General features: G+C 41.5%; 1 protein-coding gene across 3 annotated transcripts in view; it reads right to left on the bottom strand.

Annotated features, from left to right (window-relative positions):
• cemip (cell migration inducing hyaluronidase 1) overlaps positions 1-20,752 on the bottom strand; it is a 269,100-nt gene that overhangs the window by 30,327 nt on the left and 218,021 nt on the right. For all 3 annotated transcript variants that reach the window (XM_078258989.1, XM_078258910.1, XM_078259067.1), the window contains 4 exons: positions 12,674-12,829; positions 4,439-4,619; positions 3,329-3,544; positions 1,414-1,625 (listed from right to left, as the gene is read on the bottom strand). In XM_078258989.1, coding sequence (XP_078115115.1) covers positions 1,414-1,625; positions 3,329-3,544; positions 4,439-4,619; positions 12,674-12,829 — 765 coding nt within the window. The remainder of the gene's footprint in view (positions 1-1,413; positions 1,626-3,328; positions 3,545-4,438; positions 4,620-12,673; positions 12,830-20,752) is intronic.

Genomic DNA, 20,752 nt, shown 5'->3' with positions numbered 1-20,752 from the left:
ATACAACATTCTGGAACCAACTGTCCACATTGCGCAGTGATATGGCCAGGTGTGAGCGAAGGCATGGTTTGAACTTCTCTTTCAAATGTTGCCCCACCTTCAGGTGTGGCCTTTCAGAACAGGTATAAAGACTTGTGTATTTAGAAGATGTTGGACACTGTACAAACCTGAGCATGTGAGCTGAGCATGTGAGCTGAGCAACTGGTGAGCGGCAAATGGATTGTTGTTGGAGTGTCGCCTTCTCCCCCCACTCAAGTGTTAAAAAGTAATTAAGTACATTTACTCCAGTACTGTACTTAAGTACAAATGTTGAGGTACTTTACTTGAGTCTTTTCTTTTCATGTCACTTTCTTCTTCTACTCTGCTACATTTCAGAGAGAAATATTGTACTTTTTACTCCACTACATTCATCTGACAGCTTTAGTAACTAGTTACTTTACACATTAAAGGTCCCATGGCATGGAAATTTCACTTTATGAGGTTTTTTAACATTAATATTAGTTCCCCTAGCCTGTCTATGTTCCCCCAGTGGCTAGACATGGCAATAGGTGTAAACCAAGCCCTGGGTATCTTGCTCTGCCTTTGAGAAAATGAAAGCTCAGACGGGCCAATCTGGAATCTTCCCTTTATGACATCATAAGGGGAAATGTTACCTCCCCTTTCTCTACTTTACCTGCCCAGAGAATTTGGCCCGCCCATGAGAAAGAGAGAGACATCATGGCTTGCAAACGAGCGAAGCATGGCAGTTGGTCAAGGCCACAACCCCACCCTCCACCTTGCCCCGCCTCTCTCCTCCTCAATAGCATTTAAAGTACAGACACAGAAATGGCAGCTCATTGTGGGACTGGCTCGTAGGGGCTGTAATTCTGCACCAAGGCTGAATTTCGGAAAAGAGACTTCAGATACAGTATTAGGGGACCACTAAGGCCTATATAAAAGCATCCAAAAAACAGCATGTCATAGGACCTTTAAGATTTTTGCACACAAAACACATGTAGTTTATAAAATCTGATGTTTTATTATAAATGAAACTAGCCAACAATATAACGACCTACAAGTCCAGCTGAAATGATTAAACTATTAAACACACAACTGTTTGGATCCTTTCCAGTTTCTAAAATGGGAGGATTTTTCTTTACTTTAAGTACATTTTCCGGATGATACTTACAGACTTTTACTTAAGTAACATTTTCAATGCAGGACTTTTACTTGTAACAGATTATTTTTGCAGTTAGGTATTAGTACTTTTACTTAAGTAAAAGATCTGAATACTTCATCCACCACTGGCTCCTGTACTGGATGTTAATTTAGTCCATGAATGATTCTCACCTCTTTAAAACAACCCAGACCACAGTACCTGCAGTAAACATGCATTCTGTGTGTAGGCGGTGTGTGGCTCATGTGTGCACTGACTTGTTGAAGTTGATGAGCCAGATGGTGACCTCGGCCGGTGCTGCCTGGTCCCAGTGGACCGTGTAGCCTTTGGCCAGTGTGATCACCGGCTGGAACTGTTGGTAGTGCTTCTTCTTCCCCAGGGCGCCCTCCAGTGTCAGGGGCTGGTCCGGGTACTCGTCCTTCACTATGTGCATGTTCAGGTTGGCAGGGTTACGGGTCTGGACGTAGATCTGAAGAAAACCCACCACAGAGTTAGAAGGCTGATTCAAATATTTGGACAAAAAAAAGTCTTATCCAATATCAATATAATTTCGTCTCAAGGGTAACTCCCGTTTTTTTTTTTCAACCTGGACCCCATTTTGCTATGTTTTTGTGTCTAAGTGACTGTTGGTAACAACAGTCTTTGACATTGGTCAGTATTAAGCAAGACCGCTGCAGTCGGCAGTCAGCGAAACAAGCTACTTTGTACAATGTAAGGCAATTGTGCAGCTTGTATTTACTAGAAGAGCTCATTTTGCCGCTGCCAGGCTCAGATTAATATTCTAAGTGTCTGACAACATTGTGGAAAGGATTTCTAAGGAGGTTGACCTTTCTGTTAAAAAGGTTTTTTTTAACATAAAAACATCTGTGAAATAGCATTTGCTAAAGCCACCAGACTCCATGTAAATAAATTTTAGCATCATTAAATACACTTCATTCAACGTCGACAGAAACAAAATAAAACTATGAAAAGCCGTTTTGGGTTACTACTTACTACTACATACTACTGGCTTTAGTCCATAGCCTCTGGGCAAAAATGCCTCTTATAACGCAAAATGACAATTTTTGTGTCATAAGAGGCTTTTTTCCAGACCCACAATACAGAGATCTCTCGTCTCAGGGGGACATGAGGGAGGGAAGCACGGTCATTCAAAAATACTACCGGGTTTCTACTGATACAAAGCTTAATGCTAAATCAGTGAAGTATCCCTTTAAGGCTCATTAAAAGTCAGTAAGTAAGTGTACATCATTGTATTTATTGTATTAGTTTGTGGTGTATGGTAAAATGGGGGCAGAGATGTTGAAAGTAAGCCATTCCAACAGATACCCCAGAAAATCTCTCTTTTTCACAGCCCAATGTTGGCAGGTATGAAACATTTTAAAGAGGAAATAACACAAAAGTCTATTTTACTAATGAACTGTTGAATTCATGAGCAATACAACACCCTTATCCAGTTCAAATCACTCAGTGGTTTCACTTCTACAGTTCTCCCTGGTCTGGTACGAGCAGCTTTACCCTAACCCTAATCCCTAACCCTAACACTAATCCCTAACCCTAAACATAAACCAGCTCCATCTTCTACTTGAGCTACTGTTATGCTACCTATGTATTTTAAAAAAAGAGGATTTCATGCTAAGTGGAACATGTCCATGTTCATTTGTGTACTGGACACAGAGATACAATTGATATAATACTCTGGTTAAAAAAACATGCACATTTCACAAAACACATTCAATACACTGACTGTTATAAAAAAACATTTGTGAAAAATTGCATAAACAATAGATAATCTTTTGTGTAGTTTTTTTTTCAGGGTTTCTTTTAGCGTTGATACTTTTACATACCGATACATTTCTATGATTCATTACACACACTGCAACTACAGTTAGAAAAATGTTTTATGATAATAAGCTGATGATAAGGCTGTGTGTTTGTGTTATTACGTTTTCTGGGTCACATGACAGTTATATATACCGGTAACCAAAAGATCTATCCTGGAAATTATTCAAAACTTTAATTTGTTTTAAAAAGTAATACATAAATATTTTTTAATTGGACTGAAAGAGACAATTATATTAATTGCAATTATTTCTGAGACAATTAATTTTACAGCAACATTTGGAATTGTTACAGCTCTAGCTGAGTGTTTGTGATGATGGATGTGTAAGCCACCTGTGCGTAGCGGCCGCTGCAGATAGCAGCCTTCCAGTCGGGCACGTCGATGCAGTCGGGGTGCCGGAGCAGCCAGTTGTCCTCTTTGACCAGGAAGGCTCCGGGATACTCACTGACCGAGCCGTCAATGTCATGGAAGATGGTCGTCTTGTCCCCGTCCATCTGCATCTTATTAAACCAGGGCCCCGGCTCCCCAAAGAACACCCGAGACGTGATCTACAGTAGAGAGAGAGAGAGTCAGCTGTTCAGAGTGGCTATTTTACTCCATGATCATATCCAAAACTCTCAAGCTTCCAAATGTACTGTACTTCTCCACTTCTTTCTCTCATCGAGGTGAAGAGGCCTCTGAAACAAAGCGCTGGGTATCGTTAAAAAAACAAGACTTTTGAACCACGTCAATGGGAACTATGGTATGCATGAGAACTTCTTTTACACAGAAAGTTTTTTTTAAAACCAATTCAATTATAAATATGTTTCACACTTATACAATAAGTGTAAGTTTGATTATTTTCAGATTTTTTCCAGTGACTTTCTCCAGTCCATTTCCAGAGTTTTTGTCATCATTTTCTACTGTTTTTCACTTTTCAAAAAGTGTCGTCCTTCCCATGAATGAAAATGAAACCAAACATGGCCCAGTGGTCCAAAAAGGAGCTGACTAAATAGTGGAATCAATTTTGTAACGGTGGCGCTATAGCAACAGTCTGGATTTTAAAATGTAGATGTTGGGAAAATGCGTTGGATGAATACTTTCAGGTTTAACCCACTAACAATGAAATCACACAGAAAACAAACACGACGCACACACCCGTTTCCTGGGTGAAAGTTATTGTTATTGTAAGTTAAAGTATTGTTTTCTACTTACACAATTATTTTAAGTATATATCATTATATTTACAATACGCGTGGTTTTTAAATGATATTTTTAGGGGGGCACAACCCTCAGATGGGGTAGTTCTTCAACCCCCCCCGATTTCCAACTATGGGAACTGGGAAATTTGTCAAAGTACAGAAGCTAAAGATGCTTAAACTTCCACAACTTCTGTGTTCCACCAATGTCTCCGGTTTCATCAGTGCAGATGTTCTGTGAATTTCACACAGAAGCCGACTCACAGGTACGTGGTCAAAGATTATGTCGGTGACGTTGTTGTTGGGGCAGCTCTGCCATGAGTTGTTGAGTCTGAAGCCAAAGGCACTGGTGTGCCGTCCATCCAGTGCTGTGTATTTCCGGAATGTACAGTTCTGCATGTTGATGGGCCCATCATAGATCTGCATGCCTCGGATAGGAAAATCACTGCAGGGAAACAGAGATACAGAGATACACACACACACACACACACACACACACACACACACACACACACACACACACACACACACACACACACACACACACACACACACACACACAACCCATCAGCAATTTGGATGTTGATTTTGATATATGCAGTGTACAGTTAGTAGATGTTTCATGCTTTAACACCAAGGTTCAAGTCCCATCTTATACTATTATTATTTACCTGAACATTACACAGCCACACAGACAGAGATTCCATGCTTTATAGTTAGTTACAATTATTGATTAGAACAACTTTAAAGGGTAATTTCGGCATTTTCCAACCTGGACTAAGTGTCTTAAGGGACTAATGTGAACAAAAAACTTTGAAATTGATCCAGTATTAAGCGAAAAAGCTGTAACCGGCAGCTGAGAATCGGTCTGCAATGTAACCCTCGTCAATTTCTGTCCACTAAAAGTGCTGTTTTTGCCACTGACAGGCTCAGATTATTATTCGAAGTGTCTGACAACATTATGGAAAGGATCCATACAGAGACAGACCTTTTTGTTGTACAAAAGAGTAAGATAATTTTTGTTTAATATGAAACAGCCCTGAAATCACCATCACCAAACCCACCAGACTCCATTTAAATAAACAGTACTTTTAGTGTATGCGTATAGAGCCAGCATATTTCCTATGTATTTCCTAAGAAGAAATCTTTGTCACACACAATCATACATCATACACAGAGGTGGGTAGTAACGAGTTACATTTACTCCGTTACATTTACTTGAGTAAGTTTTTGAAAAAATTATACTTCTAGGAGTAGTTTCACTATCACTATAGTCACTATACTTTTTACTTTTACTTGAGTAGATTTGTGAAGAAGAAACTGTACTCTTACTCCGCTACATTAGGCTACAATGAGCTTGTTACTTTTCTTTTTACCTCTTTGGTATTCTACGTGTCATTGTTTTTATCCCCCCCGCGTACGCCTCATTTCTATGTTTTATTTTGACAGAGAGAGAGACTTCCGCTAAAGCTCTACCACGTGACTGTGTTTCACCAATCAAACGTAGTTGTGCAGTCTCGTCACGTGACCATACTCAATCTCAGCGGCGGGATGGGTTAGCTTTACAGTCGTAGCAAAACAAAAATGTCAGAATCAACCGTCGGCAATGCAGACACAGACGAGGAGGAACACCCCTGGCCTCATATTGAAAGCATGTTTACCTTAGTAAAAGTGGGAAACAGCAGCTACATTTTGCGGTGTCTTCTGTGTCTACCAAAACAAACGGACATTTCAGCATTCAAAAACTCAACATCTAACTAAGTTTCCTAACTTCGTTTATTTTTTTTGCTGGGGATAGGCAAATGTTTGTCTTTTAGGTTAGCTACATATGTTTTAAACATTTCCTATGTATATGTATATCTATATATCCATCCAAATTCGATGTGATAAGTCTCTTTTAATGTCTTGATCTCCCTGTAGCCTCACAGATTTTTTGTTTTTATCAGACTTACTAGAGAACCACAGAAATGATTTCTCACTGCTTTGTTTCTGCATGTTTACACACACACACCCACACACACACACACACACACACACACACACACACACACACACACACACACACACACACACACACACACACTTTATGAGAGTTTATGGGCTGCCTTGTTCTAGTTCTGCCTGCAGAACCTGGTAAAAAAAGTATGAAGGTTTGGAAATTTGTGTTACTTGTGCTTATTTATTATTATTTTATTGATTTTAAGTTTTAAAATTTTTAAGTACTTGAATTTACCTGGATTATTTTAATTTAAGCTATTTTGTAATTAATTAATTAATTTTAATTTATTTTGCCTAAAGATGATTATTTTGTATTTTTGTTTGTCTGATTGAATGCTTGTGTTAAAAAATAAATCAGACGTTACTCAACAGTTTTTTTTTCACTAAGCACTTTTTTACTCTTACTCAAGTAATTATTTGGATGACTACTTTTTACTTTTACTTAATTACATATTATTCTGAAGTAACAGTACTTTTACTTGAGTACAATTTTTGGCTACTCTAACCACCTCTGATCATACACAAACTAGAGGAAACCTACGCAAACACGGTGCAAACTCCACACAGAAAGGCGGGGATCAAACTCTGCAGTGCCTACTTGCTGTGAGGCAGCAGTGCTAACCACTGAGCCACCTGGTCATCCTTGCTTGATACTTGACCAATTTCAGAAATTGTTGTTCCCATCAGTCACATAGACATAAAAACATAGGAAAATAGGGTCCAGGTTGAAAAATACCGAAGTTACCCTTCAACTATAGTTTAACCATACTTCAGATAACCATGCCTGGATGTTCAAGTAAACTCCAATTGACGAAGGCAGTGTCCATCTTTCACATATGTACAATGTGACCATTCTGCCTGATATGTTTAAGGTTAGACATACACACAATAGAGGTGTCCCACGAGATTAAAATGTGACGAGGCTTTTCTTTGAGCTATAAATTGTCTCGCGATATCGGTCGCAAGTGCAGAGCAGCAGCCAGTCTGACCTGATTGGTCTTAAAATACATCTGGCTTTGAAGATGAGTCTGGCTTGGACCTCTAAATCAGCATAGAAGATCCCCTGCCCGTTCGCCAAAGTTGATTATGAGTTCACTTTTGCAGCGGAGTTGCAGTTGTAAAAAAATGCCGGTAAAACACAGCGTTAGAACTTTAGAGGATAGGGCCGCTTTCTCTAGCAGTTTCAAGGAAGGATCCTTCAACGGCTGAATTTCGACGATGCTACGTCATCGAAGTCCGTCGAAGGACTGTTCCAATGTCGAGGACCCTACGAATTCCACCAAGGACTGAGTCCTTCTTTCGGAGAATTTCCAAGGATGCATATGCATAACAGCTTCTCTTTCTCGTGCCCGACACACACACACACACGGACTGCAGCGTGCAGTTCAGTATGGCGCTGACACACACAGATCGCTCTCTTTCTTTGTCTTTTTTAAATGAGTCGAAAATAGAAAGCAAAACCTAACTTTACTTTTAATGATATTAAACAAAGATAAATGTTCTCCTCTCGTCTTAAAATAGTCATAAATCAATACAAGAGCAGTGTTTCTCACACATAGACTAATGTCAACACCGGCCGCCCACATTGCGTTTCGTTATTACATTTTTTTTTTAAACGCTATTTAAAACACGTTTAGCTGCAACAACGTTCCTTTCCCTGCTCTCCTCCGTCTTTCTGTCACTTGTGTTTCGCTCACATACACACGCACACACGTACACACACAGCTCCTCTCACCGTGCAGTGTTTGGTGTTTTTAGCTCCCAACGTAGCGCGGCAATAGTTATGTTTAGGGTTAAGGTGAGGGTTAGCTAGCTGCCTGGAAGGCGACGTTGGAGGCTTAAAACACTATCGAGCCCACTGTGCATACAGCGTCTGTCTCCATAAGGGAGAGAAGACAGCTGGCGAAATTCACAAGTTCACAAAAGGTTGGTAGGTATCTATCTCGTGCACCTTTACACAATCACACATTAAAAAGTGCTATAAAATATTTTATATTCTGAATACAATGTTGTCAGTGTGTTAATGTTGGAGTCCCGACCCAACTCTTAGCAAAGAAGCGATTGTGCCTGCTTTAGAAAGTGAACTGGTCGCAAGTTTGCGGTAAAATGCAGTTAATAAACGTAATGTTATGTCATTTTTTACTCTTACACTGAATGTTTGCTGCTTCAATCCAGATAAGTATTGAAAAGTACCCCCCCCGCCACAAACTGCTTTCTAATCTGTGGGAAACACTGCAAGAGCATCCTACTTCCTTGTTTACTGCTGCAATGAAACGCTTGGTTCTCTGAGTAAAGACTATCTTTCCAGTCATATTTCTTAATTGAAGTTTTTTTTTTTTTTTTTTTAAATAGTGTTAAAATCTTGTCTCATTCTCGTAAACACAATCTTGTGTCTCATCTCGTGAGCTGTGTGTCTGGTCACACCCCTACCGGTTAGTGGTGGTATAGTAAAAACAAAAGGAACAGTTCACAACTCTGGTGTTTTTGGACTGGGTAAAAGAATGTGTGTACAGCTGACTCGCTGCCATGGTTTCTAACCAGTGGCCTTCATCAAATGCTCAGCACTCACTGCACAGCGTGAGATCACTTGTGCCAATGGTGTGCCCAAGTTCAGCTGGTTGCATCAAAGCAGCGTAGTTGAGCAGAGTTGTCTTTTTTTCCCACACAGTAAAGGAATCTGTGATAATACTGCAGTTGAGACATTCCCTCTGTGTTCTGCCAACTGGGCCGGGGCTGGACTGATTTCTAGCATACCATGTCTGGCTCTCACACATACCAGTCTTTATTAAAGTGCTACTCCACCTCAAATCTATCTTTGGGGTATTAAACACTTTGGCTTTAAAAGTGGCTGTCAAATGTTCTCACATGGCTACTTGATGAAAAACAGCAGCTATGGTCGGTGTGAGTTCATGTCAGTTCTAAAGGATCAACAGTGGTAAAACGTTTTCATGGCAGAGAAATGTCCTGTCCTACTATTCCTTCTCCTCCGCTGTCTATCGATACAGTAGATGCTCAGTATGTTCCAATTCACAGTTTACATAGAGCACGACTAAGGCTGGGTACCCAATTCCATACTAAGCTGGTTTTGAGGCGTATGTACATGATTCTGTCACTAACCAGGTTTATGACCATTTGCAGTAGGGCTAAACTTTTTTTCTGCCAGATATTGCGATTTCGATTCGATTTGCAATTATAAAAAAAAAAGTTCAATATTTACTGTATAACAGATAAAACATGTCATGAAGCATTATAACATGAGACACCATCAAAACTGCTCTATATTCTTATGAAAGGATGAGAACATAGATATGAATCACCAGCAATTAGTGTTTTTCTTTTAATAAGCATGGAACATTGAACAGTCAAACACAGAAAATGTATCACAAAAGCTAAAGTTATGACAAAAAGAAATTCCAATAAAAATCACTACTTTCCTGTAAACTGAAATTTCTGATTCGCCTCAGTTCAACAGCAGCATCTATATATTGCACCTTCTATCATCATGTTAAAGAGCTCATATTATGCTCATTTTCATGTTCATAATTGTATTTAGAGGTTATACCAGAATACGTTTACGTGGTTTAATCTTCCACAAACACCATATTTGTTGTCATATTGCACATTGCTGCAGCTCCTCTTTTCACCCTGTGTGATGAGCTATCAGTTGTAGCTACTGAGTGAGGCATCTCACTTCTGTTCCATCTTTGTTGGGAGTCGCACATGCGCAGTACCTAGGTAAGGACTACTAGCCAGTCAGAAGCAGAGTAGGGTGGGGCCTGACAAGCAAGCTAGTGTGATCCAAAACAAACCAGCTTCAGCTGGTAACCATGGCCACGGCTCAGCTGTGTTCAAACCCAAATCTGATCCCGAAACACAGGCAGAACAACCCAAACCAGCTTTGCAACTTCGACTGGAGCAAGACGTTTCAGAGTGGTAAGTTAGTTAAATGTTAACAAATTAATCTTTCATACGTAACGTTTTAATTCTGCACTCTTGGACATGTTGATACAACAATCTGAACTCTTCGGGCCTCCGCTCTCACTAGCTTGGTTTGAGGGCACGCCACACTCACAGCTAGGCGAGCATTATAACGTGTGTTACAAAGTGATGCTAAATGACACGAGTTTGTCACAGAAGTAAAGGCTGGACTACAAAGAGTTGTTTGCAGCAGTTTGTGAGATGGTAACTCCCTTTGGGGTGGACTTTGTGCTTTTTCACTTTGTAAACCTATTACATGCACAAAAAAGATCTTTTTTGTGCATGTAATAGGTTTACAAAGCAAAAAGCATAATATGAGCACTTTAAATGAAGTCATAAAAATAAAATAAAATTATTCTAGCATTTATCTTAAATAAATTTATCAGTAAATATAATAATAAAAAGAGGAATAAAAAATGTTAAACCAAATGTTACACCAAACATTCAACTAAATATTCACATTTGATTAATCGTGGTCTTCACGATTAGCTAATCGCATTCTTTCAAATTGCGATTTCGATCTGCAAAGATTCATCGTGCAGCCTTAATCTGCAGTTGTGTCTTTGACTCCATATCCTGAGTAAACAGAGTTGAAAATGTGCAAAGATTACAAGCGGTTGAGAAAAAAAATTAATCGATGCAATTTTTAAGTGGCCTTGGGCGTAATCTACTTTAGATTTCACTTGTTTGACTTCAGACGTCACTACGTCTTCTTAATTTATTTGTTTGAAAACATTTTTTTTCATTCAGTTATTTTGATGTGGGATTTGTTTTAGAACTCTAATAATATATTTTTTATTAAATTTTTCTTATTTACAGTTTTTTTTTCCAATTGCTAAACAACAGTGGTCACAACTGAAGCCACATGTGCAAAACTCTAACTACAGTCTGCATTACCAACAGTCACCTGAGCTAAACAGTTAACATCACCTGCAAAACTCATTCCTAACAACACAACTATTCACACGTCTCAAAACAGACTCAGTGCAGCCAAACAATATGAACAATCTTCACCGAGACAACACACACCGTCACTCAGAACGCACTGAGAGTAAAAACACTAGCATCAAACACCAATACAGAAATTAAAACACTTTTGATCTTTACAGTTTGAAGTGACTTCACACCACTCAATATTTTCTTTAAAGAAGAGTGAATTTTTTATTTTATTATAAAATCAGCAGTTTGCTCCAATAGATATTTTTTATTTGTCTGTAGTAATTTACGTAATTACTTGGCAAAAAATTACAAACTAAAGGTACATAATAGTAACAAAGCATTGAGGGGCTTATCCTGCCTCTCAGCAGCATCAAGTTTTCATCATCACAATGGATGTCCTCTCTTGCCAGGCACCTGCATCATCTATAAATACAAATGCATGTGGTGTTTCTATTGCTTCCACCTCCATTACTTTCTGAAAAAAGGAAGTGTGCAGTTTTACTATAGTAAAAGTGTTTTTCACGTTTTGTAACTGTGTATGTAATCTCAGACATCTTACCTGGACATGTTGGTATCTTTGCTCTTTTACCTGTTCACTGTTTCTCTCAAACGGTACAATGTAGAACTGCTTCATTCTTATTTGGTGTTTCTTTATTTTCAAAAAAAGGCTTTCTAAGCTTTCCCTATACACAGTATATATACAGTATGTGGTCACTAACAAGTCTAAAACAAGACTCCTGCTTAGGCTTTCAGCTGAAATTACAATCAGCAGTGTTTGAAATGCACCGGGCTGAAATCCATTCTGTTTTGAATGTGAGGTTAACAGTTTTGACAGCAGTGTGTTAGCATTTGAACAAAGTGCTGTAGATTCACAGTGTTGTGCAGGATGTGGTTAAAGCGTACATTCATGTCCCAGAAATGCTTGTTACTAACTTATTCCCTGGAGTACTTATAGTTTTTTCACCTCGCAGTTTCCTTGGATTAGGGTAGAGTGTGGTCTAGACCTACTCTATCTGTAAAATGTCTTGAGATAACCCTTGTTATGATTTGATACTATAAATGAAATTGAATTGAATTGAAGTAAAGCCATGGGATAAGTGTGTAGAGTTTTGAAAACTGTGTTCAAGCAATGAAAAAAAAACCAACAAACTGCTGCTGTACATACTGTGGTTAGAGTTTTGCACATTTGACTCCAGCTGTATCACCTGTCGTTTAGTAATCGAAGAAAACTGTAAGATAAAATACAATTTCAGTTGCACTTTTGATAAGAGGACACATCTGTTGTTAAATAAAGGAATATTTTTCAATCATTCATCTGCCATTTGTAGTAAAGTGCTTTGAATGGTTGTATATAAATGCAGTCCATTTACTATTTGCCATTGATTCACGGTTAATGAAAGACGAGAGCAGCAAAACAATGCATCCTTTGCATTACCAGTGTCAGTTCTTTTTTTCCATTTTAGTGTGTCAATGATCATTAAATCATTTATCATATTATGGGTGTGGCTTTCATTTGATGAGAGCAGAGTCTGTGAGCTGTCAAACCAATACAACATACTAAAACAGGCCATAATTGTCACTTACATGCCGCGTGGCAGGGTCCTGCCAGTGAGGTCAGAACCCCCGGGGCCCCAGATCCTGTTGTCAGGGAGAGGCATCCCTCGATTTTCACTTTCACCCACAAAGAGCGAGTTCTTCACCTGCTGACGCGAGCCGTCATCATCTGGAAACGTGCCTCCGCTGCACACACACAGACAGGGAGAGATTTAAGATTAAAGATTAACTTTATTGTCCCACAAGGTGGGACAATTTGTCTTGGGTACTTAACCCATGCTGCAGCCATAAAAAAATAATACAATAAATATTGCAGCGATCACAAGGGCAACAATAACAGTGCAAAAGCATCAACCTGTTCTGGCTGTTATCTGCAGTTAGAGCGTGATTTATGGTTCTGCGGAGGCTCCACGCAGAACTTTCACTGTAGCCTACGTAAGTGGCCTGAAGTTTATACTTGTGCGTTGGTGTGTGCGTCAATCTCTTCAAAAGAATAGCAGGGTCGGCGTGTGTGTGTGTGGGGAGTGTGTGGTAGAGCGAGTGAGAGAGTGACGGGGATTAGCTTCGGATTTAGAGTCATAGTGAGAGAGACAAAGTGTCTCCCATGTGCTTTCTGACTACGGTGGGAAATCTGTAGCAGTTAACCCTCTCCTTGATTTCATGTTGTTTATGGAGAGGGAGAACCAGGACATGCGTCGGGTGAAATGCAACGCTACCAAGCCACAGGCAAGCGTCGTGCGTCGCTGCGACGTGTAGTTACATTTTTTGAGAGGTGCACGTCAGGCTATGGCGTAGGGTCGGCATCTCCACGTACCTACATACGTAGCCACGGCGTGGATTTAATGCAGAAGCATGAATCACGCTTAAAAGTGTGGACGGGCCAGCAGCAGCAGGAAGTGTAGCAGCAGTAAATCAGTACTGTTTCATTTATCCCAGAGTGAGAATGCCGTTAATTATTCAAACATCATGATCAAGACATTATTCAGGGGATTTCAAACTGATTGTTGCAATTGTTTTTCTTTGAGTAAAAATAGCTCTATACCAAGTAAATATGAATCACCCAATATACAAAATGCAGGTGGATATATGTATGCATGTATGAATGAATGTATGTATGAATGAATGTAGGTACGTACAGGTGCTGGTCATATAATTAGAATATCATGAAAAAGTTGATTTATTTCAGTAATTCCATTCAAAAAGTGAAACTTGTATAATGTATACACTCATTCCACGCAGACTGATATATTTCAAGTGTTTATTTCTTTTAATTTTGATGATTATAACTGACAACTAATGAAAACCCCAAATTCAGTATCTCAGAAAATTAGAATATTGTGACAATATTGAAGACACACTCTAATCAACTAATTAACTCAAAACACCTGCAAAGGCCTTTAAATGGTCTCTCAGTCTAGTTATGTAGGCTACACAATCATGGGGAAGACTGCTGACTTGACAGCTGTCCAAAAGACGACCATTGACACCTTGCACAAGGAGGGCAAGACACAAAAGGTCATTGCTAAAGAGGCTGGCTGTTCACAGAGCTCTGTGTCCAAGCACATTAATAGAGAGGCGAAGGGAAGGAAAAGATGTGGTAGAAAAAAGTGTACAAGCAATAGGGATTGTGAAACAAAACCCATTCAAAAATGTTGGGGAGATTCACAAAGAGTGACTGCAGCTGGAGTCACTGCTTCAAGAACCACCACGCACAGACGTATGCAAGACATGGGTTTCAGCTGTCGCATTCCTGTGTCAAGCCACTCCTGAACAAGACACAGCGTCAGAAGCATCTCACCTGGGCTAAAGACAAAAATGACTGGACTGCTGCTGAGTGGTCCAAAGTTATGTTCTCTGATGAAAGTAAATTTGGCATTTCCTTTGGAAATCAAGGTCCCAGAGTCTGGAGGAAGAGAGGAGAGGCACAGAATCCACATTGCTTGAAGTCCAGTGTAAAGTTTCCACAGTCAGTGATGGTTTGGGGTGCCACGTCATCTGCTGGTGTTGGTCCACTGTGTTTTCTGAGGTCCAGGGTCAACGCAGCCGTCTACCAGGAAGTTTTAGAGCACTTCATGCTTCCTGCTGCTGACCAACTTTATGGAGATGCAGATTTCATTTTCAAACAGGACTTGGCACCTGCACACAGTGCCAAAGCTACCAGTACCTGGTTTAAGGACCATGGTATCCCTGTTCTTAATTGGCCAGCAAACTCGCCTGACCTTAACCCTATAGAAAATCTATGGGGTATTGTGAAAAGGAAGATGCGATACGCCAGACCCAACAATGCAGAAGAGCTGAAGGCCACTATCAGAGCAACCTGGGCTCTCATAACACCTGAGCAGTGCCACAGACTGATCGACTCCATGCCACGCCGCATTGCTGCAGTAATTCAGGCAAAAGGAGCCCCAACTAAGTATTGAGTGCTGTACATGCTCATACTTTTCATGTTCATACTTTTCAGTTGGTCAACATTTCTAAAAATCATTTTTTGTATTGGTCTTAAGTAATATTCAAATTTTCGGAGATACTGAATTTGGGATTTTCATTAGTTGTCAGTTATAATCATCACAATTAAAAGAAATGAACATTTGAAATATATCATGTGTGTGATGAATGGATATAATATACAAATTTCACATCAACTTTTTCATGATATTCTAATTATATGACCAGCACATGTATGTTTGTATGTATGTATGTACAGTGGTGTGAAAAAGTGTTTGCCCCCTTCCTCATTTCCTGTTCCTTTGCATGTTTGTCACACTTAAGTGTTTCGGAACATCAAATCAATTTAAACAATAGTCAAGGACAACACAAGTAAACACAAAATGCAATTTGTAAATGAAGGTGTTAATTATTAAAGGTGAAAAAAAATCCAAACCATCATGGCCCTGTGTGAAAAAGTGATTGCCCCCTAAACCTAATAACTGGTTGGGCCACCCTTAGCAGCAACAACTGCAACCAAGCGTTTGCGATAGCGTGCAATGAGGCTTTTACAGCGTCCTGGAGGAATTTTGGCCCACTCATCTTTGCAGAATTGTCCTAATTCAGTTACATTAGAGGGTTTTTCGAGCATGAGCGGCCTTTTTAAGGTCATACCACAACATCTCAATAGGATTCAGGTCAGGACTTTGGCTAGGCCACTCCAAAGTCTTCATTTAGTTTTTCTTCAGCCATTCGGTGGTGGACTTGCTGGTGTGTTTAGGATCATTGTCCTGCTGCAGAACCCAAGTTCGTTTCAGCTTGAGTACACGAACAGATGGTCGGACATTCTCCTTCAGGATCTCTTGGTAGACAGCAGAATTCATAGTTCCTTTTATCACGGCAAGTCTTCCAGGTCCTGAAGCAGCAAAACAGCCCCAGACCATCACACTACCACCACCATATTTTACAGTTGGTATAATGTTCTTTTTTATGAAATGCAGTGTTCCTTCTCGCCAGATATACTTGGACACACACCTTCCAAAGAGTTCCACTTTTGTCTCATCGGTCCACAGAATGTTGTCCCAAAAGTCTTGGGGATCATCAAGATGTGTTCTGGAGAAAGTGAGACAAGCTTTGATGTTCTTTTTTGCTCAGCAGTGGTTTTCTCCTTGGAACTCTGCCATGCAGGCCATTTTTGCCCAGTCTTTTCCTGATGGTGGAGGCATGAGCGCTGACCTTAACTGAGGCAAGTGAGGCCTGCAGTTCTTTGGACGTTGTTGTGGGGTCTTTTGTGACCTCTTGGATGAGTCGTCGCTGCGCTCTTGGGGGTAATTTTGGGCGGCCGGCCACTCCTGGGAAGGTTCACCACTGTTCCATGTCTTCGCCATTTGTGGATAATGGCTCTCACTGTGGTTCGCTGGATTCCCAAAGCTTTGGAAATGGCTTTATAACCCTTTCCAGACTGATAGATCTCAATTACTTTCTTTCTCAATTGTTCCTGAATTTCTTTGGGTCTCGGCATGATGTGTAGCTTTTAAGGATCTTCTGGTGGACCTTACTGTGTCAAGCAGCTCCTATTTAAGTGATGCCTTGATTGTGAACAGGTGTGGCAATAATCAGGCCTGGGTGTGGCTAGAGAAATTGAACTCAGGTGTGGACAACCACAGTTATAGTATGTTTTAACAAGGGGGCAATCACTTTTTCACACAGGGCCATGATGGTTTGGATTTTTTTTCTCCTTTAATAATAAACACCTTCATTTACAAATTGCATTTTGTGTTTACTTGTGTTGTCCTTGACTTTTGTTTAAATTGGTTTGATGTTCAGAAACACTTAAGTGTGACAAACATGCAAAGGAACAGGAAATGAGGAAGAGGGGCAAACACTTTTTCACACCACTGTATGTATGTATGTATTGTGGCCAAATGGCCCCTGAATAGTTGCCATGCCGGGTACATGCCTTCAACGGTACTGACCAAGGTACCCCATTCATGTCTCGTTTGACAAAAGCCCTGTGTGCTCTTCTGAAGGTCCATTACCTCCACACCTCTGTCTACCACCCCCAGACAGATGGGCTTGTGGAGCGCTTCAACCAAACATTGAAAAGAATGCTCCACCGAGTGGTGGATGAGGATGGACGCAACTGGGACCTTCTCCTCCCTTATTTTCTCTTTGCCATCTGTGAGGTTCCACAGGCGTCAACTGGCTTTAGCCCTTTCGAGTTGCTGTATGGCCGGCAGCCTAGGGGCCTTCTGGATGTGGCCCAGGAGGCCTGGGAACAGCAGCTGTCACCATTGAGCATGTTAAGGCGATGCAAGACCGGATTGAGAGGGTAATTCCGCTTGTACATTCCCACATGGAGGAGGCCCAGCAGGCCCAACAGCAGACCTTCAATTGTCCAGCACAACCCCGGGAGTTCCAGTTGGGCGATCGTGTATTGGTCCTCATCCCCTCCACATCTTGTAAGTTCCTCGCTACCTGGCAGGGTCCCTACACCATGGTGGAACGTCTAGGGCCTGTCAACTACCAAGTCCAGCAACCAGGTTGTCGACATCTGGTCCAGACATACCACATCAACTTACTCAAACGATGGATTGAGCCTGTTCCTCTGCTGACGGCCTGCGCTCAGGCTGACCAACCCACTGTGGTGAGCGGCTTAGTCCTGGCCAACTGCAGGAGCTCCAGGAGCTGATCGACCAACACCGGGATGTTTTTTCCTCCAACCCAGGCAGGATGAGATTTGGACTTCATCCTAGGACCCTTGTTCGGCAACAGTCCTACCGAATCCCTGAAGCCAGACGACAAGCGGTGGATGACGAAGTCCAGAAAAAGCTCCACCTTGGGGTGATTGAGTCATCTCACAGCCCCTGGTCCAATCCCATAGTGCTGGTTCCGAAGCCAGATGGCTCCTGGAGATTCTGCAATGATTTCCGCCGACTGAACAAAGTTTCAAGCTTCCCTATGTCGACGAGCTGGTGGAACGGTTAGGCCGAGCAAGGTTCATATCCACTCTGGATTTGACCAAGGGTTATTGGCAAGTACCCTTGAGCCCGGAGGCCAAACAGAAGACTGCTTTTAGCACCCCTAGTTGTCAGGATGATGGAACAGATCCTGGCACCACACTGAGACTACGCAGCTGCTTACTTGGATGATGTGGTCATCCATGCAGAGGACTGGTCCGAACACAACACCAGGCTCAGGAAGGTCCTTGCTGCCCTCTGCCAAGCGAGCCTAACTGCCAATCCCTCCAAGTGCCACCTTGGCCTCACTGAAGCCCGCTAGCTGGGATATTTGATAGGCCGAGATCTAATCAAGCCCAAAGAAACAAAGGTAACTGCGGTATGGGAATTTCCCCGTCCCACCACCAAACGCCAGGTACGAGCATTTTTGGGGTTGGCGGGGTATTATCATTGCTTTATCCCTTCCTTCTCCTCTACAGCTGCCGTTCTCTCAGATCTGACCAAAAAGTGAGCTGGAGTCCTGCTGAGGAAGCTGCATTTGTCCGACTTAACCCTAAGAGCCCTAAGGGATCATCCACGATACGGTACCGTACGAAACGGTACCTCTGATTAATATTTAGATAATTTGTTGTGTAATGTAGTCACTAATAAGTGAATGTCATGAGGGCAAAAGCTTCTGGACTTTTTTTGAAAAAATGTATATATTTTGTCAACTGTATAAGTTATAATGTTTATTTCGTCACAGTGTGACTCCTAATACATATGGGAACTAATTTAGACAGGAGATTGGCTTAGCTTTTATTGATCTGTGTGTGATATCAATACATATCTGTGAGATTCATGTTCCGTTTTATTTATTTATTTGTCTTTAAGGTCATACAACCTTTTTTACATTCAAGTGACCTCACTGCAGCACAAATATTCTAATAGCCCAGTTTTTCCCGAAAAAAAATGATGTTCATGAATTGACTGTAGACAACAGGGTTGATGTTTTACAAGCTTTTTTAGAAAATAAAACCAGACGGACAATGAACTGTAAAAATGACCTCTTAAGGAAGCCCTAACACGTGAGCCTGTTCTCTGGGCCCCAGACTTCTCTAAGCCTTTCCGGCTCTGCTCAGATGTATCTGACGTCGGCCTGGGGCCAGTGATGTCACAGGAGCATGAAGGGGAAGAACACCCAGTCCTTTACCCATCTCGCAAACTGAACACAGCCGGTAATGTGGCCAAATGGCCCCTGAGTTGTTGCCATGCCAGGTACATGCCTTCAAAAGTCTCCCATTGTGTTTGTCAAAACAAGCACATAGCCAAGAAGCCAGCCTACAACATGGCACGGCTGGCAACCACTAATCACCGCCTCCAGCTGCCTCTCATTTGCCCTCGTCAGGCCAGGACAAAAGGAGCCGCGCCGACCAAGGCAAGTGAGTCTGTGTTTGCCACTCAAGCTAACCACTGCGCTGTTTCCTGCACCCAGAAAGCTCGTAAACGGAAGACTGGAGCCAAATAACCCATCAATCTTCACTGGAACTCAAGGTCTCCTGTCCCCTCCTTGCACAACTTCACCGGTGAGCCCCTCTACTGCATCTCGCCTACCTAGCTGAATTCCCCAAGACCTAACCCAACCCTGCACACCAGCCACGCCACGAGGGAGATACACCGCTGCACTCCTTACTTTGCTGTAGAAAGAAAAAGAAAGCACCCACCTTAGTGGATTTTCACTGCAATCTGATTCTGGTCCATTGTTGTTGACAACTGTGTGTGTGTGTGTGTGTGTGTGATTCAGTGATGTGAATAATTACACCACGAGTAAAGAGAGCCTGCTTTTCTGTTTGTTTGCCCCGCTGGTTCGTTTGGGCAGGTGAGAACACGGCAATCGAACTCTGGTGCGGACCAAACAAGCGTACCCGAGACCTGCTGGAAGAGGTGGTCTCGGTACGCTTTCATTCGTACTCTGGAGCGGTTCATTTGTGATGAGAATGTGATCTGTACTCGAACTGCAACTATATGTACTCCGCAAGTCTGAGCTAGTGTCTCCTGTAGTCAGGTGTGTGTCAGGGCAGCAAACTGTAGCAGCTTGCAGTGTTTCTATCAGAAGTAGACTGCGGTAAAGCTTGCCGTCCGTCAGTCGTATCTCCGTGGTCAAACCAGCTGCCGGCAGAGCAGCGCAAAGTCTTGGTGACCAGAGCAGACATAGTCACATCTCTTGTGAAACAATGTCTGATAATTTTAATAAAATGAGCTGGTTTGGCCACTAGACCAGAACACAGGACGTTCTTCCTGTATTTACTTTCTTGCTCCCGCCCCACAGACATATCCGACCAATAAGAGGGCTGGACGTTCTTGCCTGATTTGTAATGACGTATTTTGGTACGCCTGGATTTTTCCAGGTGTGAAACCAAACCGACCGAGGGCAAATCACTTCAAGTTTACTACCTCACCAACTGATTCGGACCAAAGCAAACGAACTACAGCTGTGAAAATGCCCTGAGACTAAAAAGCAGCGTTGATGAGTTAACTGAGGTGATATCAAGCCACAAAAGCCATTAGAGTTATGGCTGTGCTGTCAAACTTTATAGAGGCCAAAGATAAAAATAAATACAGACATACTACACATAAGACAAAGTAATCCATTCTGTCAGTGGATACGCAGCACATCGCCTGTTTAATTCATTTCTGTATCGTGTGTGTGTTTTGTGTTCCTTTCATTCTAACATCACTTAAAGAC

This window comes from Sander vitreus, chromosome 1 (assembly GCF_031162955.1).
Source record: "Sander vitreus isolate 19-12246 chromosome 1, sanVit1, whole genome shotgun sequence".
Lineage (NCBI taxonomy): Eukaryota > Metazoa > Chordata > Actinopteri > Perciformes > Percidae > Sander > Sander vitreus.
The sequence above is the reverse complement of the archived record's forward strand: the minus strand, read 5'-3'. Positions and strand labels throughout refer to the sequence as shown.